The sequence below is a fragment of the Mus musculus genome, chromosome 14 (genome assembly GCF_000001635.26).
Source record: "Mus musculus strain C57BL/6J chromosome 14, GRCm38.p6 C57BL/6J".
NCBI classification, from domain to species: Eukaryota; Metazoa; Chordata; class Mammalia; order Rodentia; family Muridae; genus Mus; species Mus musculus.
Genome location: NC_000080.6, coordinates 32,321,982 through 32,348,151, shown reverse-complemented (window position 1 = coordinate 32,348,151; position 26,170 = coordinate 32,321,982). Strand labels below are relative to the sequence as shown.

Genomic DNA, 26,170 nt, shown 5'->3' with positions numbered 1-26,170 from the left:
GCTTTCTCAGGCATGTCTTTATTCCTCTGCGCTTTGGTCTCCTGCTTAGGTTCGCACACGTGTGCTGCATCTCACTGCATCTCCTGGTGTGGCTGAGCTTTACCTGCTCTTATTGCTGGACTCTCTACTTCCAAGAGCACAACAGAGAGCATCTCTGAATCTACAGACGAAATGGCTACAACAAGGTGATCGGCAACTAAGTCTGCCAGGATGGGCACAACCCTATACGGCTCCAGTGGCTGTCTAGAGACATGACTAGTAAAGCTAAAGAAACCATCACCACACCAAAAAAAAAAAAAAAAAAAAAAAAAAAAAAAAAAAATCCAGAAAGGTTAGCAGGGCTGGCAAGACACCACATCGATGTCCCCTCTATCTGAGGAAAGCTAATCCTTGATCCTGACCAATTAATCCTGAAATAACAGACCAAAGCCAGCAGCGCTACTCTTTGGTCCAAATTGCTACATGGATGTGGTTCATCTGGGGCCCAGAGTTTCCAGATATAACCTCCTTCAGAAGATCACTCTAAAATGTCTTGCCCTCGAAGGCCTTCAGATTGAAGGCAGTATCCAGAAACCTCCTCAGTGACACCAAGTGAGCGTTCTTATTCCCAGTGGCTGGTGCGGCTGCTGGGTCCCGGCCGACATACCTGGAGGAGGAGAGTCAGCTCAGGGAAGGCCGGGTAGGGTCGCACACATGAAGAAGACTGCCTGCCCAGGTGGTCCTCTACTTAGAGGCCGTTGCACTGTGGGCCTACACCAAATTCAGCTACCCAGCCACAGGACACAGAAGTTGCCCACTCCGTGACCATGGAGACAATAACCATGCCACAGCCCACAGATCTTTGGCTTTTCCCACATTTCTCATCCCCGCCACCATCTTCGCGAAGACCAAAATGCCCACACTGAGCAGCAGTGGCTGCCACCTGCAAGCCCCTCAGGAGGCTGGCCTGCACACACTGCTATACTAGCATTTTCTGGCAGAGGGGAGGCAGTGCCACGGCCAGGGGCTAAGACTAAAGGGTGAAGATCTGAGTCACACAAGAGGGTCTGAAATCTGATACTTGCTGCAGAATCCTTAGGCTTCCTGTCCTTGAAGGTCGTCCCACTGGCAATCCCCCCAACCCTGATATGCTAGCCTATAGATAGAAAGCTCAGAACCTATAGGGACTCAAATGCTTGCCAGAGAAGGCTAGTTCTCGGTGGCACTGCCAATAAGGCAGGAAAAGCTAGTATAGGGATGCCAGGATCAAGAACCAGTGCAGGGAAGGGAGACAGATGTTGAGCTCTCTAGCCCAGTACCATATGGGCCGGGAGTGGCCGAGGAGAGTCATGAAGCGTGGACTGATGTAGTCGTAATAGCCCATGTTCTTATGTTCCTCCTGACACCACACCAGCTCAGCTCCCGAGTACTTCTCTGCCTCCCGCATGATCAGGTCGAAAGGAAACGGAGAGATCTGGGGAGGTAGAGATACAAAGGCAGAGTCGAGGGGGGACAACGTGTGCAGGGCCTGCTCTGTGCTCGGCAGTCATGCCCACACACCACAGAGCCAGGGGCCTGTCTATCACTACAGTGGCAGGACACTTGGCAAACCTGCTCCAGGCGTGTGATGGCCACTTGTTGCTCCAGGCCCTGGCTGCTGCGTTCCTTTACCAGGTCATAGTACACCTTTCCCGTGCAGAAGATGAGCCGCTGGACCTGCTCAGGAGAATGTGCTGCGGGGCCGTCTTCCGGAATCAGCCGCTGGAAGCTAGTTCCTAAAGGATGGACCAGGTACCTCAGGGTTATCAGTACCAGAAGGGCAACGGGCCACTGAGTACACCAACCATCCCTGGGCTACTCCCAGCTACTGAGCTGATTCAGGTAAGACTGATTACATTAGACGGCTTTTGATCCCAAAGATGGACTAAAGGACAGACGATACCCTATGTTGTCAGAGGGAGAGGGGAGACAGGTCTGTGGACAAGAGCAGAGATAACACATTCAAGGTATGGGGTACAGGAGTGGAAAGGGCCCGAGGGACAGAGGAGGTAACATGATGGGCCCAGGATAGCACCATCCTGCTCCAGATCTGTATTCCCACCCCAGTTGTGCCCACATTAGACATGGCACTCAGCCCCTGTATGCTAGGGTAAGCTATTGGGAGGTCACTGTACACTCCTCCCTTAGCCCCGTTGCAGAGCCTCCATCTCCCAGCCCTGGCCATTTCTCCTTCCTGAAGTCAACGTGCTGTAAAATTCCTCAGAGAGCTGCTGTGGTGTCCCTGTATCACCACCCCTCTGAGGGCACTGACGTACAGAGGGCAGCTGCTGCCAGGTGTAGGGACAGAGCTACCAGTCTCCCAGGGGGTAGTCGCACTAGTGGATCTGACTATCCACTACAGCTGCCTTCCCATAATGGACGCATAGATGAAAACAAAATAAAAAACGAACAATAAACCCCTCAAGTGTCCATGCTGCTGAGGCCCTGACCTAGCTAGATCCTGTCTATCTCTACTCAGGACTCAGCCAAACCAGATCTGCTGCTGGCAACAAGCTTCACTCTTGTGCCTCCCTGCCTCCCTACCAGGTCAGCCTTCGAGTCTTCATGTGCTTTCCTGGCCCCTGACTCTTGGGGGAGAGGGCAGCCAGGTTCCCAGTGATGTCTACTTGGTTCATGAGTGAAACTAGAGATAGAAAATGAGGGAGAGAGCGGCACTCAGTGTCCAGCAAACCAGACACTGCTCTGCTGGCGTCTCATCTCCTGCCAGCCCTAACTGACAGGTAAGAGAGCCCACCAACTCCTGGGACCCTGGAGCTTATTCCAAATGATCTGATCTCCCAAGGACCAGGCCAGGAGCTGCGGAGGGACAATGAAGACAGAGGCTGAGAAGACAGAGGAGCTCCGGGGGCAGAATCCACACATCAGCCACTAGACATCACAGGTCACCACCCCAGTGAAGGAGGCCCACCAGGCCCAGAGCAGACACATACCGGACACCATCTGGTCAAAGCTGGACTTGGCATCAGGGTGCCTCAGCAGAGACTTGGGTGTGAAGACAATGAGCTGGAAGGCAAAAAGCCAGCTGCCAGTAGCTCCTATCCTCCTATGGGTTCCCACATCCAACCCCTGCACCGTCATGGTGCTAAAAGGCCAGGGCAGCTCACAGGCTTGCGGAAGGGCAGCAGGATCTGTCGGCGCAGCACGTGGAAGTAGCTGGCTGGGGTGGAGCAGTTCACCACAATCCAGTTGCAGTCGTAGAGCTGGCTCACCTCAAAGTCCTCAGTGAACACCTGCAGGGAACACCTGGTGGCTAGGAGTGGCACTACCCTGGACTCTACTCCCCCCCCCCCCCCCCCCCCCCGCCTGGGGACAGCAGGCAGCACTCACTGGGTAGGCATCCGAGTCGTCATTGCTCATCTGCAGGAACCTCTCTGGCCTTGCTGAGGAGTGCTCTGGACCCTGAAAGTACACGTGACCCAGGCTGAGCCTGCAGAACCTCAGCCTTGTGGTGCCCAGATGGCTTCAAGGGGCAGATTAACCCTGTCTGTGCCTGTTCCCACCTTGCCCACAGGTCTGGATCACAAGTTCCAAGGGCCTGAAAAGCTCTTCAGGGGACCAAGGGGTGACCCTGCCCTCCTATGGGAGGCCTGCAAGGGCCCCCAACCCTCACCATGCCCTCCATGCCGTGGGGCAGCAGAAGCACGATGCCATTGTGCCGCACCCACTTGGCCTGGCCAGTGCTGATGAACTGGTCGATGATACACTGGGCTGTGTTGTGGAAATCACCAAACTGAGCTTCCCAGAGGACCAGGGCGTTGGGGCTGGCCATGGCATAGCCCAGCTCAAAGCCTAGGCAAAGGACACCAAGACAGAGCTCAGTGCAATGTCACCAAGTAGTAGTGGTTCCAGTTAAACCCAGCCTTTCCTCAGTATATGCTACCAGTCCCAACCAGACCTTCCCGACACACCAGAAAAAGGCAGAGGCTCGCTGGGCCTCGAAGGCCTGGCTGTGTGTTCCTGGATGTGGAAGCATGCTTTTCTTACACCACATGTTGTCATGTGCAGCTCAGCTTTATGTGGCCCTTGGGGACACCCCATAGACCCCTGAAGACATGCACAAAGTTCCCGATGAAGGGTACACAAGCCCACAGGCAACTCCCAAAAGTGGGGCTGAACCCCAGAAGTAAGAGGGCAAGGGTGCTGGCTTAAGGTAAGCTGAGGGAAGGCATGTCCCTGTAGAGTCACAGGCGAACCTCAATACTGGACTCCTGGGGTGCAGGAGAGAGAAGGTGGGCTTAAGACCATGTGTCCATGGCCGGGCTTCCTGCTAGGTGGTCAGTAGCTGCATTCTGCTATGGACTGTCCTGGACTTTTGTACAGACCCTCTGTGGTTGGCATCCAGGGAAAGAGTTTAGGTATCACATAGAAAATAAAGCAAGTTGGGCGTGGTGGCGCACACCTTTAGTCCCAGCACTCGGGAAGCAGAGGCAGGTGGATCTGTGTGAATTTGAGGTCAGTCTGGTATACAAAGCGAGTTACAGGACAGTCAGGACTGTTACACAGAGAAACAAACTTTGTCTTGAACTAACAAACCCAAACAAACAAACAAAAAAAAAAAACCCAGCAGACAGAAAGAAAAGAAAACCAAGCAAATGTCCCTTTCCCCCAACTGAGATGCCTGGTGGACCATGTGGGACATGATTTCATATCCCAAATGTCTCTGGGAAGAAACGGTCCAGCCACAGTCCCTCAGGACCATCCTAGTACCTCTGACCTCCTTCCCAGTCTCTGAGGCCGCCTGTCCTCCCAGACCCTGAGGCATGCCAGTGAGCCCCCACCCACCTAGAACTCCATACTCTGAGAGGGAGCTATTGCACACAGTGTACGGGGCCTGGTCAGGCCACAGATGATTCATCGGGACACACGTCCTCCGGTCAACTTCCTGGTCATGAAGAACATGGTGCCGGTGGCTGGGGAGAGAGAAGTCAGGATAGGGACAAGAGCAAGGAGGCTGTCACACGGGCAGCAGCAGGTAGGTAGGTCTTGTATGTTCCCAAAGGCCTATAAGGTCCTATGAAATGGCCACACCAAGGTTACCCAACAACCTGTTCCTTTCCCAGTGTCTTACCAGCCCCGCTTTCTGCCTGCCAGCGACCCACACAGTACACCAAGGGTGCCAGGCTGAGATCTGAAAGCTACAATGTCTCTTGCCTTATCTTCTCAACCACAGAGGGAACCAGTGAGACCTGCCTTGCGAGCATCCTAGAAGCAGGGTGGCCCTTGAGATCCCAGCAGGTCACATCTCTTACATGTCCTACCATCTCAACCACCACACCTGCCCTGTCCATGCTCAGAGGAGTTGCTACTGAGTTATGAGATCCATGGGAAGCACTGGGAAGACCCCAAGATGAAAGAGTAAGTGGGCCACCAGATTGAGGCCCAAGCCCAACAAACAATGGCATGCAGTTCAGGATGCAGCTGATGGCTGCCTGGGTCCAAGCTGAAAAAAGGCTGGCAGAAATGAGCTCTGGGAACGGAAAAATGGCTTGTGGTCTTGGAAGCCAATGAACATGATGCAGAGCCAAGACTCTGAATATTTAGGGTCCCAACCTAGAAGAAATATGTGTCCTCACTCAGATTCCAAAACTCAGGCAGCAAGGAGGGAACTCTAGGCTGACAAAGGTCACCAGTTATAGAAATAAAGGTTCCTGAGGGCCACATGTGATTACCAGCTTGGGACAACCAGTCAGCTCGGCATGTGAGGGTCAGGAAAAGGACCGTCTGAAAACTTGGCCCTGACTATGCATTTAGCCAGACAAATGCCGCCCCCCTCCCCCGGGTTCCTAGAGAGGCCAGGTCTACCTCAGATCTCTAAGGCTTAACCCTGGGATGCCTGTGTTTTGCTGAGTTATGAGATCCATGGTCTCAGTGAAGACAAGAGCAGCGCCCAAGGGCCCAGGGCCCAGCTTGCCTCAGCCTCACCTGAATGTGCCCCTCTCCACATCCTGGCCGCTGAGTCGCACGTGGATGCCCTCCTTCAGCAATGAACCAAAGGCCATGTACTCTGCCAGGGCCCAGTCCACTGTGCGCTTCTTTGTCATGTCTGCACGGCCACGCAGGATGCGAGAGAGGCCTGTGAGGATGAGGAACATAGTTCAGCCTCAGGCCTGGATGGCTGAAGCACCAGAGCTATGGGGTGAGGGCTCAGTGAGAAAGCAAAGGATGTGGGTGGTCCCCTCAGACTCTTCTCCCTAGCCTGTAGCCAGACCAGGGCTGATCTGAGCTTCCTCTCCAAAGGAGGAAGTGGTAATATACTGGGTCAGAATTCTCTATGACACTTCCATAGAGGACTGTCCCTGTACTCTAGAAGAGGAGACTGAGCTAATAAACTCCATACACCCAGCAAGACCCTTGCAATGTGTACAGAATACAGCTCTAATCTTGGGTGCCATCAGTGGGTACCTCATGCATACTTTTGAGAGTTGCAGTCCCAAAAGCTATCTAGAAGAGACACAGACATCTTAGAACAAGCTTCTCTGTTCTCCTAAATGACCCGGGGCTACCCTAGAGGCTGTCTTTTCAATGTTCCAATCTAAGAGCTCACCCTGGCACCCAGCTGGAATGTGATATCCACAAATGCCTAACTCCCCATACCCACTGGGAGTGGAGTTAGGAACATGGGAACGGGCCCATATGAGGCTCTGAGCCAAACCAGGAGACCAAGAGGCTAAGCAGGGCCATGCCACAATCTCTGTTCTCCCTTGGTATCCCAACAACTCTCTCTGAGGGCTACAGTGTCAGCTCTGAGGGTAACCATGCTGGGGCTTACACAGCAGCCTTACCTGTGTGGATCTTAAAGTCCTCCAGGGGCACAGAGCTGGCCACACTGCCAATGTGGGTCAGCATCTCCTCAGGGATGCCTGTCGTAGGGCATGTCATGCTCTTGGGCTCCCCATCCACATTGAAGAAGCCTGAGGGGACAGACTCCATTCATACTCCGGTGATGAGGTGAGGGGACTTTGACACCCCTGGTTAGTTTTCTGTCCTAGGATAGGAAGGCTACAATTCCTTCCCTCCCGAGACATCAGTATACACCCTTGGATCTGCCACAGATGAAAAGGTTCGGCCATAGCACCTACACCTGCCCTAATAATCCCCTGAGGTCACAGCTGGCCTATCTTGGCCCCACCAGAGGGACCCTCTTAGTAGACGCCTCCAGTACCACCCACCCCCATCCCTGGCGAGGTACAGATTGCCACTCTTGCTCTAAGGCCACCTTGGCCTGCCTCCACCTGCAGGAACAGCTCACACCTGCACGCCAGGCACAAGCCTCACCTTCTAGCTCCGCAGTGGCTGCTCTCCAGAGTCACTGCAATGCTTAAAGGAGGCTCAAAGGGCTCACTTGGCTGCGTGTTCCTCACTCACCAGGCCAGGGGGAGTCCAGCCAGTGCTTTATATGCAGGATCTTCTTATCCTTGGACCTGCCGTAGGCCTCCTCACAGATACGGTCATATTTGGCAATTTCCTCCTGGAAGGGAGAGGAAGATGTGGACAGTCATATACTAAGCATCCAAGAGGGTCAGTCAGCCCAGACTCAAAAGCCCTGGTCTCCATCACAGGTTCTAGAACTCTGTTTCTTGGTTCACAAGGATGCCATGGTCGGAGGCCTAGACCTCAGAGTTTAGACTGGTCTTGGACAGATACTCCAAAGCCTGAAGAGCCCAAAGTGTGCTACAGAAAGAGATCCAGGGAGGCAGAGGAGAGACTCTCACCTTGTTTTCAGAGGGTCTACCATAAAGGCAGGAGGATTGACATATTTATGCAATTTTAGGCACAATCCCAATATAATACCTTTTAGAGAATCGTTACAGGACATCCCTACAGAAAGATCCCTTTCCTGCCTGAAACTTGGCTAGTCCCAGGTCACACTGCACACCTAGGTGTACCCATGCCTAAATTCCTGTGCCCTGTTAAAATCCAGAGACTTTCAGAGACAGGGAACATCAGCTACTCCTTCAAACCTTCGATGTCTAGCACTGGGCTGATGGCTTCTGCAGCCATCCCACGTTCCCATGCTGTCCATCTGAGGTTTGTGTCTAGAAGTCCCGCCTACCTACCTCAAACTCCTGCAGAGTGACGGTGCCCTCGGCGATGAGCTTGTCTGCATACTTCTTCAGCACGGGTACCTGCTTGTGGATCTGCTTGTACATGAGTGGCTGCGTGAACATGGGCTCGTCCATCTCATTGTGACCACGCCGGCGGTAACAGACCTGCATGGGCAGCCGGGGCTTCAGTCCCTACTACAGGCTGAGAACACAGTGCACACACAGGCCAGGGTCCAATCTGAAGCATCCCAAAGGACCTGCTTTCTCCTGTCACTGAATGAATGCTCCACGCCTAGGCCTAGGCATAGATGGTTGGTTCTTGGTGACACCAACCCTCAGTCCAAAAGCATCTAGCCCTCAGTGCCAAAGACATGACTGAAGCCCTAACCATACATGAAGATGGGCCGCTCCCTCAAATATACCAAGCTTGATCAGCACAGCAGAAAAGAGCCCCCATATGCCAAAATCACCTGGTTTGTTAGCTACCCACAGGATGGGCTACTAAGCCTGCTCTGGTACCAGCCACCCTCAAACACACCCGATTTTCTTGGCAAGTCAGAATGGGCTACTCACTCCGTCCTTGGCTCCTGCACGCCCAAAAACACCCATCATACCCTGCATAGCAGGAATAAGCCATCTACTCCACCCCTGCCCTGGCCTCAGTCAGGACCCCAGACCCACCAGGTCTACAACAACATCTTTGTTGAAGGTGTTCCTCCACTCAGCTGCCACACTGCACACATAGATCACAGCCTCTGGGTCGTCTGCGTTCACATGGAAGATGGGTGCATTGACCACCCGCGCCACATCAGTGGGGTAAGGGGAGGAGCGAGCCATTCGGGGATCTGTGGTGAAGCCGATCTGCAAGGTCAGGAGAAGCCAGATGTGTCCCTCTGTGTATTCTTTTTTGAGACAGGATTTCATTAGGTCTGGACTCCAGTAATGCTCCAATCTTAGGCTTTAGAGTAGCTGGAACTACAGACATATACTGCTGTGTCCACAACTCCTGCTTGTTTTAGGCTAGACATACGGTGACAGGCAAATCAGGGAGCTGGGGGCGGGAGGTATCAGGGTACCTAGGACACACAGGGGACGTGAAGGGATAACAGTCAATGAGTCCTTGACCAGCTATGCCAGCAGTTAATATGGGCTGGCAGCGATGCAGCAGGGAGACTGGCTTGCTTTTCTACCAGCCTCTGTGCTGCACAGGTACAAGGCCTGTGGATCTGGTCCACCAGAGTGACTGCAGAGCTTTGGGCAAGATGTTTCGGTTCCCAGCCTCATTGTACTCGTCTATAAGGAAGATCATTAAAGTCCTGCCCCGAGCAAAACTTGAGGAAGATTAAATGCTGCTGCAAATGAGGCGGGGAACCCAGGGCTTCTAGCTGTTTGAGACTCTGCTGCCTGGAAGGAAGGAACATGACTACCAACCAAGACCAATGGTTCAGGGGAGCCCAAGGTCACCTACAGCTACACAGCCAGCCCCTGTGCTGTCCTCTGGGCTGCTACTTATGGTGTCTCTAGGTGCCTGGGAGAACTTTTTCAGGACTCCAGGCCTAGATACACAATTCTACAGCATTTGCACTTTTAATCATATACCTAATATATGTAAACCATATGTAAATAGTCACTATATTATAAACTTTAGAGAACAAGGGGAAAAAAGCCTGTTGGTGTTCTGCACAGGTTAGTGTTTCGGGTTTTTCCTGGTTACTTTTGTGTGTGTGCGATGTGGCTCAAACCCAAGGCTTACAGATGCTAGGCAAGATTCTTCCTGGACTTTCACAATCTCACTACATAGCTCAAACTGTCCATGAACTTTCCATGAAGGAGCAGCTGGAATGGCAGGTACCACCATACCTGGTCTGGATCCATAGTCAACTGAGCCTATGGATGTGTAACCTCCAGTCGTTATAAAACTGTCTGTAACGTGTACAGATGTGTGTCCAGTACATATATGTTATGTATCTACCAATTTCTCAGACTAGGGCACAAGGCTGGAGTCTGGTTCCCTGCCTGAGGTTTCCTGCCAGTCTAAGGATCAGGTTTTCTACCTGAAGTCACATGTGTTGGGAAGTAGCAGGGCAGAGGTATGAACACCATGGCTGCCTCACATTTCCCACTGACCCAAACCTGGACTTCTAGGAATGGGCATGCAGCCTGGTACAGAGCCGACTCCCTTACCTGGTTGTTGACCACAACGTGCACTGTGCCATTGGTGGTATAAGAAGGCAGGTCACTGAGATGGAAGGTCTCATAGACGACCCCCTGGCCAGCGAAGGCGGCATCCCCATGGACCAGGATAGACATGACCTGAATGGCAGGGCATAAACAAGCAGGATCTTACACCCCAGCCTGTGAAGCACACCCTGTTTCCTCTCCCATCAGAGCCTTGTTCTCAAAGGCTGATTGCCAGGGGCCACTCTACAGACTCAGAACAACTTACCTTCCTACCCTGGGCATCCCCACGGTAGAACTGCTCTGCCTTCGTCTTGCCCTGTACCACGGGGTCCACAGCTTCTAGATGGGAAGGGTTGGCTACCAGTGACAATGTGATGTTCCTGTTGGTGACACGGTTGATCCTCTCGTGGTACATGCCCAGATGGTATTTGACATCACCAGAGCCCTGAGGGTAAGGGTGGGATATGATGAACCTACCACCTCCAGTGTGGCTCGTGACCATGCTGAGCCGACTTGCCAGGCTTCTTAGAATGTACCAGAGCTCAATGGTACCTTACCCCTCACACCAATGAAATCAAATGCAGAGACGTTAGAGGACATTTTAGGATCTAGGAGTAGAGAAAGCAGACTTTCTAAACAATATATAAAGTCCCTACGTGTTAAGATAGCTAAGCCTGGGCAAATCTTCCATTAGCAAGGGGAAGAAAATCCAGGCACAGTACCAAGGAGGAAAACAAGCTGGTATGTCAAACGCAGGGCAAGAGCTAATTGCTCTCAATATGCAAAATGGCTTTGTAATTACTAAAGACAAATCCCAAAGTCCCAAGAAAATAAACAAAAGCTATGAAGGGGATTTTACAGAACAAGAACCATAGAGATTCAAAATAGTTGATTCATTTCAAAAAGTATGTTAAAATTAAATCATTTTGCACCCATCCAATTGGCAAAGGAAAAACCAACAGAGAAATGGGGGGTAACAGTTGTGAGCCGCACGTGCTGTGGCTGGGCCCAGGGGAGGCTCCGCAGTGTCTGCTCCCTGCCCAGGCTCCTGCACTTCTCAGGCGGCACCTGACAGCTACAGTCATGTGCTCACTTGCAGGGTGAGGGTGCCTGCTACAGCAGGCAGAGTCTTGACACAGAACACTGCAGCTGCAAGAAGCCAACAAGCCAAGCTCGTTACGTGCTGGCACGGAACACAGGCAACTTGGTGAGTGAAACCGCCAAATACCTACAGTGCCCCAAGCTGTTCTCATGGCTCCTGGACAAATATATGTGTCTGCAGAGAACACACCTCACCACAAATGCAGGCAAGCATGCGCGGGCACACCACACGGATGAAGTTTTAAATGTTCTTTAAATAATGTCCCATTTCTTTTTCAAATTATATTTTTCCTTTCAACAATACTTACATGTTTTCAAATCTAAAAAATAAAAATAAAAAAAATAAAATAAAAAGGTGCTACTCAGACAAAAATTTTCGTTTTCTTCCCCCAAATCTTCTCTTCAATTCCTCACACCATTCTGGGGCAGGGCCCTTTGTAACTTCTCTATTGAGGAGCGAAAAGAGTCTTAACGGTGTGAAGGTGGCTGAGTGACATGAACAGGATGCAGGAAGATCCTGGGCTGGAAGCCAGCCATGTGGGCACCAGGCCTGCTCTGGCACCATGAGCCGGGTACTCCTGGACCAGTTTCTTTAACCAAACTAAACACCTGTGCTGGGTGGTCAGAGACAAAGTCCCTCCCTCGCTCTTGAAAGAAAAACAGATGAACTTGTAGACATGGATGAACACATGGGGTTACACACAGATACAATGCAGACACACACACAGATGCGCACACACACACCAACATAGACAACACACATACACAACACACCCAGATGCAGACACATACACACACACACACACACACACACACACCACACAATGGGGGGAGGGGAATGAAAAAGGCCAGAGACAAAGCAGAGGGACACAGAAGAGGAAGGACAGACAAAATGTCCAGGTCCAGAAGTTTAGCTAGAGACTGAATGCAGCAAAGGAGAGGAAGGCAGGCAGTAGGGCTGAGGGCCTGGCATGGCTAAGAACCTCAGTGGCATACAAGCTACAGGGTGGGCCAAGGGCACAGGAAACCATCAGTCCACCCATGCCTCTCTGGAGCCAACAAGTCACTAGAGGCTGATAAAGGGACTGTGGGTGCAAAGGCTCAGCTACAAACTCTCAAGGGAGAAACTTCTGGGAAGTCCCTGAACCTCTCTGGGCCTCAGTCCCACTGGCTGGAAAGAGTAAGGCTGGCCTGGAGGGTCCATGGCAGCACCTACTTACCAAGCCTGAGGGACCTGATGCAAGCAGCCCAGTCCCTGGGACTCTCTCCATGCCTGTCAGCCTGGCAGTTCAAGTCCCAAACTCTCCCAGCCCAAACACCAGGCCCTCTGGGGGTCCCCCAGGAACAGTGTGACACCCACCTCATCTGCTGCTTCCAGCTTGGGATCAAACTGACAGAAGATCTGTTCCAGGTCCTTGCGGATCACGTTAGCCAGCACATTCAGCCTGCCCCTGAGGACCAGAATGACCAGGGCTGTCACCTGACACTATGGTCTCTTTCCGACATTGGCCAAGTACAGCCATTCTCCTTACCTGCCATTGAACCTATTGGAACCCTTCCTGATGGTGCCCAAGTAAGGCCCAATCCTCCCATCCTGCCTTGATATACCAGGCCCTGGAGTAGTCCCAGTGCGTCAGCTTCTCTCAGGCAGACTCCCTGCTCATCAATGATTTAGCAAGCCCTTTGGGGAGGGGCAGAAAGCCACCAATCACCTACAGCATGTCCCTACTCATTCCCCTACCAAAAAAGACCCAGCCCATTATATAGGCACCTCCCACACACTGAATCTAGTATGCTAAGGCTCACATGCCCCTGCAGCCTAGCCAGCAGCAGTTTTGAGCAGGATGGAGCAGCGAGGGGACTCAGATGGGGAAAATACTAAGAAATAACAGGCAGCCATGGACCAGATTCTTCAGCCCAGCCTGAACTTACTATTCAAGGTACTTCCTGCAGGGTGGGCACCAGCCTGATAGAACACTTAAGTGACTCAAAAAACTCCCTTCTGAACCCATTAGCTTCAGGGTGACAGTGACCCTAAGCCTGACTCCTAGCCCCACACAGGAAAGGAGAGCCTCCTTCTGGTCAGTCCCCCTCCACACACCTGCTCCCGCAGACAATCAGGCCCAAAGGACATTCCTCAGCTGCTCTGGGCAAGGCCCTTCACAGCCCTGGGGTTACCATTTATGCCATGGAAGCCTGAACCGGCCTAGAAGGGCCCCTCTGATCCAGGCAAATAGCCACCCAGCAGATGCCTGAGCCATCTGTCTTCCAGGTGTTATCTTCTCCTGCTGTTCTAGTAGCCTGAGGCACAAAGCCATGTGTCCCATGTCACCACAGCTACCGGGACAGCTCTGCCTAACCTACCAGACACTGGGCATTTCCAGACTTCTCAAAAGACCGTGAGAGACAAACCTCAGACTCCTGACAGGCCTGCCAAGACAGAAATCGTCCACCCCATACATCTGGAGTCCCTTAGACATTACAGTCCTGTGCTAGCACAACCACGACCAGCTTTCTAGATCACATAAGGGCTTTGTCCCACAGACTGCTGGCAAGTGGAAAGTCAAAGTCTTTGTCAAGGGAAACACAGAGTCGCCTTAAGCTGGGAAACTGACTGTGCCCATCTCTACAGACCTATGTCCAAGGGATGCCAACTCAGAGCCGTCTATGCATACACCCCTAAGCACACACCCTTGACTTCTTCCCATCTACAGGATCTGAACACAATATGTTCCACAGTCTGAGATCCTGCCCCTCCTGGAGAAAGCAGCAACATGACCAGAGAATCTGAATGGGCCTGGCTGCATGTGGCTTTGGCTAAGTATCTGGCTCTTGCTGTAAAAAACAGGCCAGACCAGGGGCTCTGACAATCTACCAAGGTCCTTGCTTTTTGGCCAAGCATCATGGTGAGGGGACTCAGTGGCCCTACCTGTGTGGCATCCCCAGGATGACGTTCTCAATCCCCATCTCACTAGACTTGTCGATAATGGTCTTGAGAGCAGGAATCATGACCTCGCAGCCTTCCAGGCCAAACCGCTTCTCCGAAGACCACTTCCTGGCCAGGAAGTCTTCAAACCTGTTTGGGGAATAGGGAAGGGCAGGAAATGGGTAGAAAGGGACAAGGTTGGGGCTCCTGGGGGCTTTTCACAAGCACTGGGAGCTAAATGCCCAGGACACAGGAAGGACAAAGTCACCTCCTTACTGTATAGTCCAGGACCCAGCCCAGACACCGTGTCACACTCACCCAACATAAAGGACAAGCATGGTACCTTGGGAGTCTTCCCAAAACCTTAGATGCCACCCATACCCAATACCACTCTCTCCTCTTCACAGTCATACATCCCTAAGAGGTTATCCTTCCATATTCCCGCCCACCACCCTCCTGCAAGCCTCCAACACCTCTACCCTGCCAATGCCTAAGGTGAGCCCACACCCCACTGCTCAGAAAGTCACTCGGCACCCAGCAGCCTAGCCTGGTGCACCTCCAGGACCCTGCAGCTCTAGATGGTCCCCTCCTCCAAGGCATCATTAGGAAGTAATGCACTGCCTCTGCCAGGAGTGCCTTCACGCTACCCCCACCCACATGCCGGGGACAGTATTCTATCATGTCATTCCTAGAGCTACAGGGTGTCACTTCTGCCCATGCTCAGTGCGACCTCTGCTGCAGTGTTTCTCTGCAGTCCCATCCCCGCCCACCTATGTGGCTCTGATGGTCACATTAACTGAGCATATGGTCCTGATGTTTTGCCTAAGGGCTTCTGCAGGCCTCCAGCAGTGGGAGCAAGTCAGCTGCCTTCCCTTGCTAGGCCCTGCTAGTTTCCCTGCCACAGGAACCAAGCGTGGCCCTCCAGCCATGCAGAATGTCCATCAGGTAGTGGCTGACCTCATGGAGCGCACCAGTCTAGCCAGCAGGGTCCTCTTCTCCTCGACGGAAAACTGCATCACGCCAGGAGTTTCAAATTTCTGTCTGATCCACTGGCACTGTTCCACGTCATTAATAAACATGAACTCCAGGCCAATATGCTGGCAGTAGGTGCTCTAAGAGGGATAGGAGGAGAGTCTATGAGGAACGGGCAAGAGGGGGGATAGCCCCAGAGTCTGAGACTAAAAAGGAAGCTCCCTCCATCCCTCCGCACATGCTCATGGGCTCCCAAGCTAAGCCAGGCATGCCTTCCTGGGCTCACCTCCAAGCGACGTATGATCTCTCGAAGAGAGAGTGTGTTCTCTGGGCCCCCGATGAAAGTCGTGGTGGGCAGCCGGAACTCCTTATCCAGATCAGCCTCCTGCAGGTCATAGAAGGCTGGAAAAGAGGCCAAGGCAGCATAGAAAGAAAGACTGAAGTTGGGCTGGGGGATGGAAAGCATCTCAGCAGGGCTCGATGCATCCACCCTGACACCTGTGTGGAAGCCCTGAGCAGAGAGACGCTGGGCTCAGCTAGGCTTCAGGCCCTGCAAACTCCTCACTGGGCCACCAGGGTGACAGGGAAGGATCCCAACTCTTACCCAATTTATCAATGGTTGTGATCAAGTCAGAGGGCACAAAGGAATCTAGGTCTGCATCCAGGATGCCCAGGGGGTCCAGCTGGGCCACATGGTGGCCTCGGATCTAGGAAAAGGAAGAGTAATAAGGCTGGACAGATATTTGTTCCATGTGAGGCTCAGAACCCCACCCCACTTCCAGCTTGGGAGTTCTGAGCTGTCACACATCCTACTGTGGGGTCGCTCACCAGTGAATCCCCTGCTGGCAGACGGTGGGAGCTTCAGCTCAAACACACAATATGAGGCTGGCAAATATAAGAAAGACCTACACACGAAGTTTTGTTTTGTTTTGTTTTTTTAAAGGTTTTTCAAGACAGGGTTTCTCTGTGTAGTCCTAGCTGTCTTGGAACTCACTCTGTAAACCAGGCTGGCCTCAAATTCAGAAATCCGCCTGCCTCTGCCTCCCAAGTGCTAGGATTAAAGGCGTGCGCCACCACTGCCCGGCCACACGAAGTTTTATATGCCATACACCATTAGTGTGAATTTCCAAAGCGTCTGACACATGAACAAGGAAAACCCACCCAAGAGTGAGGAAAATTCCCACCTGCTATTATGAAACCATTTCCACAATCTCCCATACCCGCAGTTGTGCATGAACAAACACAACAGTAATAAAGAATAATAAGGAGAACATTTAAAAGATGGAGCAGAGGGCTTCAAAAATTAATGCATATAGGCATTATGAGAAATCATAAACTAAAAAGAAACCCTGAAGTAAGAAAAGTTACTGTACATAGAGATGGGATAATATAGGAATTGTAAAAGCTGGATTGAAGATATAAAGTTTCAAAGAACCAGGCTTTTTAAGAATACCTTATTTTGGGGGCTGGCGAGATGGCTCAGTGGGTAAGAGCACCCGACTGCTCTTCCGAAGGTCCAGAGTTCAAATCCCAGCAACCACATGGTGGCTCACAACCATCCCCAACAAGATCTGACTCCCTCTTCTGGAGTGTCTGAAGACAGCTACAGTGTACTTACATATAATCAATAAAAAAAAAAAAAATACCTTATTTTGAAGATTTGACTTTGAAGCCCTATAAACACTTTAATTATAAACTAAATTAAGATGTAACATGAATAGTAAGATGTAACACGCAGTGTACACCCCAGCAGCGTGTCTGTGCACAGAAGGAGGTTTCCATCTGGCCAGTGGAATATTCCCTAAAGACATGCAGAACTACGGAGGAAACTCATAAACTTTCCTATTGCCAATCAGTAGCAACAGTAGGGAATTGTTATTCTAAGCCTGTTGCGTGTGGGCTATGGAAACATCACATGAGCCACCGCATGGCATCTCTGAGAACATCTATTGTTGGCATCTTTGAAAGGAGAAGGTGCCGTAAGACGGATGAGGTCAAACCCTTAGTCCTGCATTTGAAGTATAGCGCTGCATTAAAATAAATCCATAATGCATGCTATCTTTCTAAAATGCACACAGCTCCCAGCTCTCATCACTGCAATTGACTCAGAACTCCCAGGAAACCCAATTCCGGAAAGGGGAAAAATATAACACTATTCTAGTTCTTTTTCTATTGGTATAATAAAACACTGACCAAAACCAATTTGGGGAGGAAATGGCTATTTAGCCTACAGAGCCGGGATGAAAGGAGGGGAAGCCAGGAATTCAAGGCAAGAACGGGGAGGCAAGAACTAAGCAGAAACCATGGGGATGATCCCAGGACAGGAGCACTGCTTACTGCCCTGCTCAGCGACCTTTCCTATACAGCCCAGACCCACTGCCCACTGTCGGCTGAGCCCTCTTGTGTCAATTAGCAATTAAGAAAATGCTCCACAGACTTGTGCACAGGCCAATCTGATCAAGGCAATTTCTCAGCTAAAGTTCTCTTTTTCCCAGGTGTGTCAAATTGACAAATGAAGCTAAGTATGACAAAGGGGTGCTAGTCACTGCCAGGGCTGGGAATAAAGACACTGTAACCATCTAATAGGTTTAACACTTAAGTGTGTTCATTCACATGAAACTCTAAAAAAAAAAGAAAGAAAAAAAGAAAGAAAGAAAGTTAGGTATGGTGGTGCATGCCTATAATTGAACAATGGAAGGCTGATGCTGGAAGATCATGAATTCAAAATCAGCCTAATTAGTAGTGGGACCGACTATTAAGTGAGAGGAGGAGGAAGAGGAGGAGGAGGAGAAAGAAGAGGAGGAGAGAGAAGAGGAGGAGGAGGGAGAAGAAGAGAAGAGGAGGAAGAGGAGAAGGAGAAAGAGGAGGAGGAAGCAGAGGAGGAGTCGGGAGAAGAGGAAGAGAAGAAAGAGGAGGAGGAGGAGGACAAAGAGGAGGAGGTAGAGAAAGAGGAGGAGGATAAAGAGGAGGAGGTAGAGAAAGAGGAGGAGGACGAGAAAGAGGAGGAGGAGGAGAAAGAGGAGGAGGAGGAGAAAGAGGAGGAGGATAAAGAGGAGGAGGTAGAGAAAGAGGAGGAGGAGGAGAAAGAGGAGGAGGAGGAGGAGAAAGAGGAGGAGGAGAGAGAAGAGGAGGCGGGAGAAGAGGAAGAGGGAGAAGAGAAGAGAAGGAGAAGGAGGACGACGACGACAACCTTCACTGGTTACTTATGAAGGATGCATGAAACATCTTACTTTTGAAAATCAGTCAATAAAAGGGAAAATAAAGCAATCCCTAACTAACCCTGCCTTTGCTGTGCAATGTGCACCTCAGTGTACCGTGGACAAGGGGAGCTGTCCTGCGACAAGTACCTCAGGCTGCTCACTGCCCTAAAGCCACACCAAGAAGCTGATTGGGGAAAATCAAGTCCACACTAGGTGAAGCCTCTAGAGCTCAGATCTCATTTACATGGACAAAGGGACCGGGGAAATGACACCATGGGATCGGGAAAATGACATCATGGGAGTGGGGCAGAGAAGCCCCGGCTCAGAAAACCTCTACAGGAAAAACCTGGCAAGAAATACAAAAACCAGAGATGGAGCTGCAGTACCAGCCCAGGGGAGACACATCAGCCATGGCAACGTGCTGCTTTCTTGTGACCTTACTGCAAACAGGGAATGCCTAAGTCCACAAGTCATGAGCTTGGTACTGGCTAATTTAAAAAAAAAAAAAAAAAAAAAAAGCAAGCCAGATATGGTGGTGCATGGCTACATCTCAGCAAGCGTGAGACAGAGGCAAGGGCGTCAGGAGTTCAAAGGCATCCCTAACTACAGAGTTGGTTTGAGACCAGACTTCTGGGCTACAGGACAATATGTACGGAAAGAGAACTCAGTGGCTAAGAGCATGAGAAGTGAGTTCAAATCTCCAGAAACCATATAAACAACAAGGCATGATTTTGTGGGTCTGTAACCTCCATTAAAATTAGTGGAGTCAGATGGACCCAGAGAGCTTGCTGGCTAACCATTCCTACCCTAAACGATGAACCTCTGGCTCAGTGAGACACTATCTCAAGGCAATAAAGAAGAGGTAAAGAGACCAGGCATCCTGCTCTGGCCTCTACACACACACACACACTCTCTCTCTCTCTCTCTCTCTCTCTCTCTCTCTCTCTCTCTCTCACACACACACACACACACACACACACACACACTCCTGCACACTCACATGCACAGAACGGAAAGGACTGAGCGCTGTGCTGAGATAAGGCCATCTCATCCTGAGATAAGGCCAGCCTTAAGCAGCATCCGAGATGTCAATCTCCACACAAGACAGTTCTAGTGTGACCGTCCTTGTTCTTGTCAAGATCACCCATGAGGTCACTCAGTATCTTTCACCCAGTTAAGAAAACACAATGAGGGCTGGTGAGATGGCTCAGTGGGTTAGAGCACCCGACTGCTCTTCCAAAGGTCCAGAGTTCAAATCCCAGCAACCACATGGTGGCTCACAACCATCCGTAACAAGATCTGACCCCTTCTTCTGGAGTGTCTGAAGACAGCTACAATGTACTTACATATAATAAATAAATAAATAAATAAATCTTTAAAAAAAAAAAAAAAAAAAGAAAACACAATGAACTGGAAGATGCCTTATTGGAAATACTTGGGGCCAGCCGCATTTGGCATTTCACACTCTTCTTGATTTGGGGATATTTACACACATAATGGCATATGTTGGAGAAAGGGCTCAAGTTTAAACATGAAATGCGTTTGTTTCCCCAGCACCTTGTATGCAGAGCTGAAATGTGGTTCTGCACAATGTTCTCAGGATGCCTGCGTTCTGACTACAACCCGTCACAGGAGATGAGGTGTGGAACTTTCCACTTGTGACGTCACATCGGTCCTCAAAAAGTCTCAGATTTTGGAGTTCATCAATTTTTTTTTGGATGCTCAGCTGGTATAACAGTTACTGTGCTGCATGAAGCCCCTGGGTCCTCCGGCCAGTAAGAGTCCCCTGTGACCCTTGGGCACCAGGTGCTCGGGGAATTCTCTCCCATTCCACGCTCCCACACAGAGGATGCCTAGCTGGAGACAGCACACTGTTTCCATTTGCCAATGCCTTGATGTTCCCAGGTCCATGTAGTAGCTCGCTGCTCCTCCCACTAGGTCTCTTCAAGGGCCCAGAACCCCTCGAATCATCCTCTGCATGCCACGTTTCCCTTGTCAACTGCCTTCTGCCACTGGTTCCCACAGAGATCCTCAATAGTTGCACCTGTTACAGCATCAATACCAGTGCAGGCCTCCAATTAGTCCTGTTCAGCTGAGAGAACATGGACCATCACCAAGACACACTGCCAACCACCGGGCCCAGCCTAGGGAACCCGGTGTGAGAGAGCCTAGGCCTCCAGAATGAGCAGCTGGTGGGGGAGCTGTGTCTAGTAAATTATTAATTCATTCCATCTTCACTAATGAAGCTCCTGCTGCAAACAGTCCCCGTTTCTTGGAATGCCCGGACTAGAGAGCGGTTATCAAGCGTCGGAGTGCTCCTCTGTCACTGAAGGCTAAACGCAACCTACTAAGTGCCCCTCTAGGTACTTAGGCCATCATGTGCAAGATGACAACAGTGCCGAGAAACAGACAAGCCAACAAAACAATACACTCAAAAGCTCTAAATGGCACGTGACAAAGGCTGGTTATCAGTGGAGGTGTCATTATGGCTCAGACACCCTGCGCCCCGCCCCGCCCCCAATCCTCCATCTCTCTCACCTGGTAGGCCCGGATCAGGGACTGGACTGCCAAGTGGTCTTCCACCAGCTTGCTGGTCTTGGTGCAGCTTGACACTGATGTCCTGCTTTCTTGGAGAACAGCTGGGAGCTGCGGCTGAGCAGGACCCACAGAGGCCTCCTTACTTGCTCTCTGAAAAAAGCTGTCCCAGGACTAGGTAGGGAAGGAGAAAGAACCCAGCTGGGTCAGGTCGTGAAGAGCTGGGATCCCTAAAGCATTCAGTGTTCTTGGCACCACAATGCTCAGGGACTTTGCAGAGCCTCCATTCAGGGAACCTCTCTACTAGCCCAGGTCCCTTACACACCCCAGCTTTCCTCAGGATGTGGGTTCAGTTATACCAGGAACATCTGCCCACATATGTTAGAAAATTCTTTCTACAGCCAGCTGTGTGCACAGACACAAGTATACTCTGCAGCACTCTTCACAGCAATCAAGAGAAGATGTGAACCAGAAGTCTGTTACTGGGGACAGGTGACATCCATGTGATAGAATACTTCGTAGGCAGGAACAAACAAACAAACAATGGGGCTCTTCTTGTACTGACATGGAAAGAGCTGAGATCATCAAATGAAAGCCAAAAACAAAACCAAAAAAAACAACCCAGCCAGGATCATTCCTTGTCACGCTGATGGAAAAGGGGGGAAATTCTGTTGTGTTTGCAAACATTTACAGAGAAAAAATCTCAGAAAGAGAAGAAACTAACAGACAAACCCTGTGGCGGGCTAAGAGGGACCTCTTGACTTTTCATGCTGCTTGCGTCTGGATCACATGACTTTTGCTCTTTCTCCCATCTCACTTCTTAGATATCAAGGCATATTAGCTTATCAGATGACACATCTATATGCATTTATTTCTTAATCTCATGCCAGGAGCTATCTGGAGAGAGTTAGCATAACCAGGCAGGGCAGGTCTCTGGCATATCAAGCAGGAGCTCTCTATGGTCCATCAAGTGGGATGGACTCACACACTTTCATCATCAGTAAGAAAGCAAGAAGCCTCTCCCTTCTCCCCCACACAATACACAGAGACTGAGGTCATGGCTGGTTCTCACAATCCCTCATCCTCCCATCCTCCCATCCTCCCATTCACCCCTGCAGCTTCCTTCCCATAAAATGCAGAATGCAGGTGCCAACCTTGTGAACGCTCTGTGGGTTTTCCAACCAGGCAAAGTACATCTCTTCCACATAACTGGAGCTGACTCCGCTTCTGCTCCTCGGGATGGTCGTTGGTGGTCCAGAAGACCTCCTGCACCCACTGAACACCGGGATAGCCCGTGTGGCCAGGAGCTTGGTGGCCCGTGGCCCCAGCCGGAATGGCAGCAGCCTCAGCTGGCTCATCCTGAACACGGACAAAGAGAAAGAGAGAAAGAAACACAAATCACAGAACCCAGTCAAGAGGAAGCTCGGATATGTCCGAGTTCACTCCTAACCCCTATGGTCCCATGGAAAGGTGGCCTCAGACTAAGCCAAGGTGAGACACAGGGGACACACTCCTATCTCATTGAGCTTCATTTCCAAGCAAGAGGTCTCAGCTCAGTAACCTTCTCCCAAGGACTCCGAAACCCAGTGCCCCTACCCTTCCGTCCAGCTCCCCTATACACAACCCTGCTTCAGGGGGAACCTAGCTCAGGCCCTGGAGCCCACTCAGAAGATCATGGCAGTAACCAAAAAAAAAAAAGGATGGGCACATAGCCTATCACCCTGGAAATGGGGCGGGGGTCCTCCAGGCGCTGAGTTGGCTGTACATGGTCAGAAAAGGCAGGGAAGGGCGTTGAGGAGCAAAGGCTCAGAAAGATGATGTGCTGGCTAGTTTTGTGTCAACTTGACACAGCTGGAGTTATCACAGAGAAAGGAGCTTCAGTTGAGGAAATGCCTCCATGAGATACAACTGTAAGGCATTTTCTCAATTAGTGATCAAGGGGGAAAGGCCCCTTGTGGGTGGTGCCATCTCTGGGCTGGTAGTCTTGAGTTCTATAAGAGAGCAGGCTGAGCAAGCCAGGGGAAGCAAGCCAGTAAAGAACATCCCTCCATGGCTTCTGCATCAGCTCCTGCTTCCTGCCCTGCTTGAGTTCCAGTCCTGACATCCTTTGGTGATCAATAGCAATGTGGAAAGTGTAAGCTGAATAAACCCTTTCCTCCCCAACTGCTTCTTGGTCATGATGTTTGTGCAGGAATAGAAACCCTGACTAAGACAGATGAGAAAGGACAAGACCCACTATCCCTGGAGTCTCTGATCACTGGCCAGAAGTGACTGGTGACTCATTAGGAGTGCAATACTAAGTCAGGGTATCCCTCCTCCTGGGCAAAGCCAGAGGTCAGGAACCCAGACTCAACCTTAGCCCCACTTCACAGAAGTGAGGACTGAGGCTCCCTGTGGTGGAAAGAGAACTGAAGCCAGCCCAGTGGTAGATCCCTGCTACAGCTGCCTTCTGTGGTTCCCAAAAGCGACCTAGAACTCACACTCTGGACAAACGCCACCCAAGGTCGCTGTCATCCCAGGGTACTTACAGGTCGGGGCCACCCAGGTCAGGAAAACAGAATACTGGGTTCTCTTCACTTGTTAAATTACCTGCCCCTTCCCAAGGAAGAAACCTAAATAGTGGGCAGGCTTTCAATGGGCCTCTCCCCAAAACCCCCCCAGGAGTTTTAAAGGTCTCCTCTACTTGTAGAGAACTACCAGGCTCCCTGCTCAGACCTACTGAGCCCCCTGCTGTCCCAGGGTCCTACCACCACAAGTAAAGTGGGACCTCTGTTGTCCTTCCTTTCCCCATGGCTTTGAGTGGGCGGTCCTCTCCTGTCCCATCCAGTCCAGCCCCAGCCTCCACGGGGTAGATCCTCCAGGAAGCAGATCCTTCCTACTGAAGACTGAGTAGTGTTCTTCTGCCTGGGGAGTCCACGCTTCAGTATAGAGTGCAGCCCTAGAACTACCCATCAGAGTCCATGGCCCTTATACAACTCCCTGACCCAGGACACTTACAGTCTAGGGTATGTGGTCTTGGTTAGAACTAGTTCCGAGTCAATGTGTGTCCAGCCAACTGTCCACCAGCTGCATCCCTCCACCCTACCCCTGCCACCAGCTAAACCAAGTCAGGATGCCACTGGCTGGAGTTCTTGCAAAGGTTCAAGTCCACCAAAGGGCAGGCATGGCTCTTCTAGGCTGCCTCCCCTCACCCTTGCAAACTCACTTGAGCTGAAGGGGCAGGTGAGTTCCTCAGCCAAGGAATGGTGATTTCCTGAGGTGACCTGTGGCAAGTCTGAATTAGAAGAAAATTAATAACTAGAAAAGACATTCTAGAGGGGGGTGTGGCAGAACTCTGAACCTCAGGTGCCCCAGGATTCCCTTCTAACATTCCAACCCCTGAGCTAATGTAGCCAGGTCCCTTAGTGAGCCACTTGGGGCTGGGTCTCCTGGAGCAGCAGTAAGTTTCCAAAGGTTCAGCATGGGCCCTAGGGTCAAATGTGGAACAACCATGGGGGATCAGCATCCGCATTCCACACAGTAAGGGTACACAGTCAGGAGCACAGAGGCGAGCACTGAACTGGAGAGTGACCCGCTGTCTGTTCCAGGGCCTGTGTCTTCCTCATGGCCGCTTAATATCTCCTTGGGACAATGCCCCAACTGCTCCTTCTGCCAGCTTTACCCCCACAAGGTGATAGGACAATCCAGGCCAGATAGGGACAAGGCCTGGCTATATCCAGCCTGGCCCAGTGTTGGAACACTGTGTTTTACAAATACAGAACGCTCTGGGCAGCCAGATACTGCTATGGCCTTCACCCAACCCGGCAGGAGATGCCAGCCATTCCTACCCCCATGCCAGCTGGGCTTGAGGACCCCAGAGCTTTGCTGAGCTCCAAATCTATAGCCAAGGCCCTAATTAACCCTGTTAGGTCCTGCTCATACAGGGCAGGATGGCGGCAAGCACACCCTAAAACGTGCCCTGTGCAAGTTTCTAGTGGGAAGATCTTGGGGGCATCCTTTTTGGAACAATGTCATCCAGTCAGAACCAGGGCAGGCAACTTAATACTAAGTCTCCTGCAGTGGTGCACAGGGGAGGGCTGCTCTGTAAACTGCCCTTGGGAAAATCAGTTAGTAGAGGTCAGAGTAGGGAGGCCCCCTTCCCTCCAAACCCTGAAGCAGCACGCAGTAGCAGAGTCTTTCTACCTGTCTTGTACTAGAAACTGAACTCACTGCCTGACTGGAAAATGTAGAACTCCAAAGAGCTAGGCAGAAGGGTGTGATGGGGGTCGGGGTGCAAGCTTACTTTCTTGACAGGGAGGAAGGAAGGGCCAAACTAAAGCCCAGAACTGGGGTGTGTACAAAGATGGGTAAGGTCTGTTGAAGGTTACTGGTGGATGGAGAGGAAATACACAGATTGGCTTGGGATTGGAGCCCGTAGGGCTGGGGGTTTCAGCGCTGGGTCTTTGCAGAGCATGGTCCTTAGGGTCAATCAGATAAGTCCTCTTAGGGCTCATCCTGAGTGCGGGAGGATGGCTGAGACCTCAAACTACTTGACCTAGATATCTGGTCGGCCTCCATTTCCTCAAGTGGGAGCACAGACCGCAGTTAAAAACAAGTATAGGGCCTGTCCTGGGACTTCGAAGCTGCTTGCATGTCCCGCCAGATGCAACCCTGGAACCTCTTCAATCTCAGTGCTGTTCTGGGCAGCCCCCCTCTCCTTGGAAGAGTACCAGGCAGGCTCCTCTCCAGGCCACTACGGCAAACAGTGGGGGGGGGGGGGGGGCTGCAGCCTTCCGGCCTGAAGCCCCACTATTGGCAAGTCACTCCTTCCCACGAAATCTGCATTCACCTGCTGACAAGCACAAAGGACCGGGGGTCCTAAGGAACGCTGCACTTAGTCTAGGGAGAGACCAAGGTCAAGTTCCCGTTCCCCACACCCCACCCCACCCCCTCCCCAAGGGCCTGGCTGAGGTTAGTGGGCAGCGCTGCCCCAGGACCTAGGATCGAGTTGCAGAGGGTTCAGCTCGCAGGAACGGGGGTCGCGCCGCCGCTCTCACCGGCTGGCCGAGGTTCCGGGCCACGCGGTCCGGGGGGCTGAAGGTCCGGGGACTGAGCGGAGGGTCACGAGCAGCGCGCTGTATCAATTACCTAGGTCACGTGACACGGCCGCCGTGAGCGCGCACCCTCGGGAT

The 26,170-nt window shown here is 51.5% G+C and overlaps 1 protein-coding gene across 2 annotated transcripts; it reads right to left on the bottom strand.

The window, feature by feature from the left end:
• Nucleotides 1–26,170, bottom strand: Ogdhl (oxoglutarate dehydrogenase-like). Of its 2 annotated transcripts, NM_001081130.2 has the most exons (24): nucleotides 26,036–26,133; nucleotides 24,205–24,273; nucleotides 22,154–22,358; nucleotides 21,003–21,173; nucleotides 15,869–15,971; nucleotides 15,551–15,666; nucleotides 15,250–15,404; nucleotides 14,296–14,442; nucleotides 12,727–12,817; nucleotides 10,531–10,710; nucleotides 10,269–10,397; nucleotides 8,766–8,945; nucleotides 8,097–8,249; nucleotides 7,405–7,507; nucleotides 6,822–6,950; nucleotides 5,962–6,112; nucleotides 4,822–4,949; nucleotides 3,650–3,828; nucleotides 3,367–3,438; nucleotides 3,144–3,269; nucleotides 2,970–3,042; nucleotides 1,591–1,754; nucleotides 1,299–1,453; nucleotides 1–646 (listed from the first exon to the last, which is right to left on the bottom strand). In NM_001081130.2, exons 3-24 carry the CDS (start codon nucleotides 22,355–22,357, stop codon nucleotides 523–525), a joined length of 3,033 nt encoding a protein of 1,010 aa, NP_001074599.2. In that variant the 5' UTR covers nucleotide 22,358; nucleotides 24,205–24,273; nucleotides 26,036–26,133; the 3' UTR covers nucleotides 1–522. The 2 variants fall into 2 exon arrangements, with proteins under 2 accessions (NP_001074599.2, XP_030103646.1); XM_030247786.1 differs by lacking the exons at nucleotides 1–646; nucleotides 1,299–1,453; nucleotides 1,591–1,754; nucleotides 2,970–3,042; nucleotides 3,650–3,828 and having other exon boundaries at nucleotides 3,174–3,269; nucleotides 26,036–26,170.

Coding starts and splice junctions, on each gene's coding strand:
- Ogdhl (NM_001081130.2), bottom strand. CDS start 22,357: ATGAGCCAGCTGAGGCTGCTGCCATTCCGGCTGGGGCCACGGGCCACC. Junction 8,946..10,268: donor ACGTTGTGGTCAACAACCAG/GTAAGGGAGTCG, acceptor CTGACCTTGCAG/ATCGGCTTCACCACAGATCC. Junction 3,829..4,821: donor CTCAGAGTATGGAGTTCTAG/GTGGGTGGGGGC, acceptor TCCTTTGCCTAG/GCTTTGAGCTGGGCTATGCC.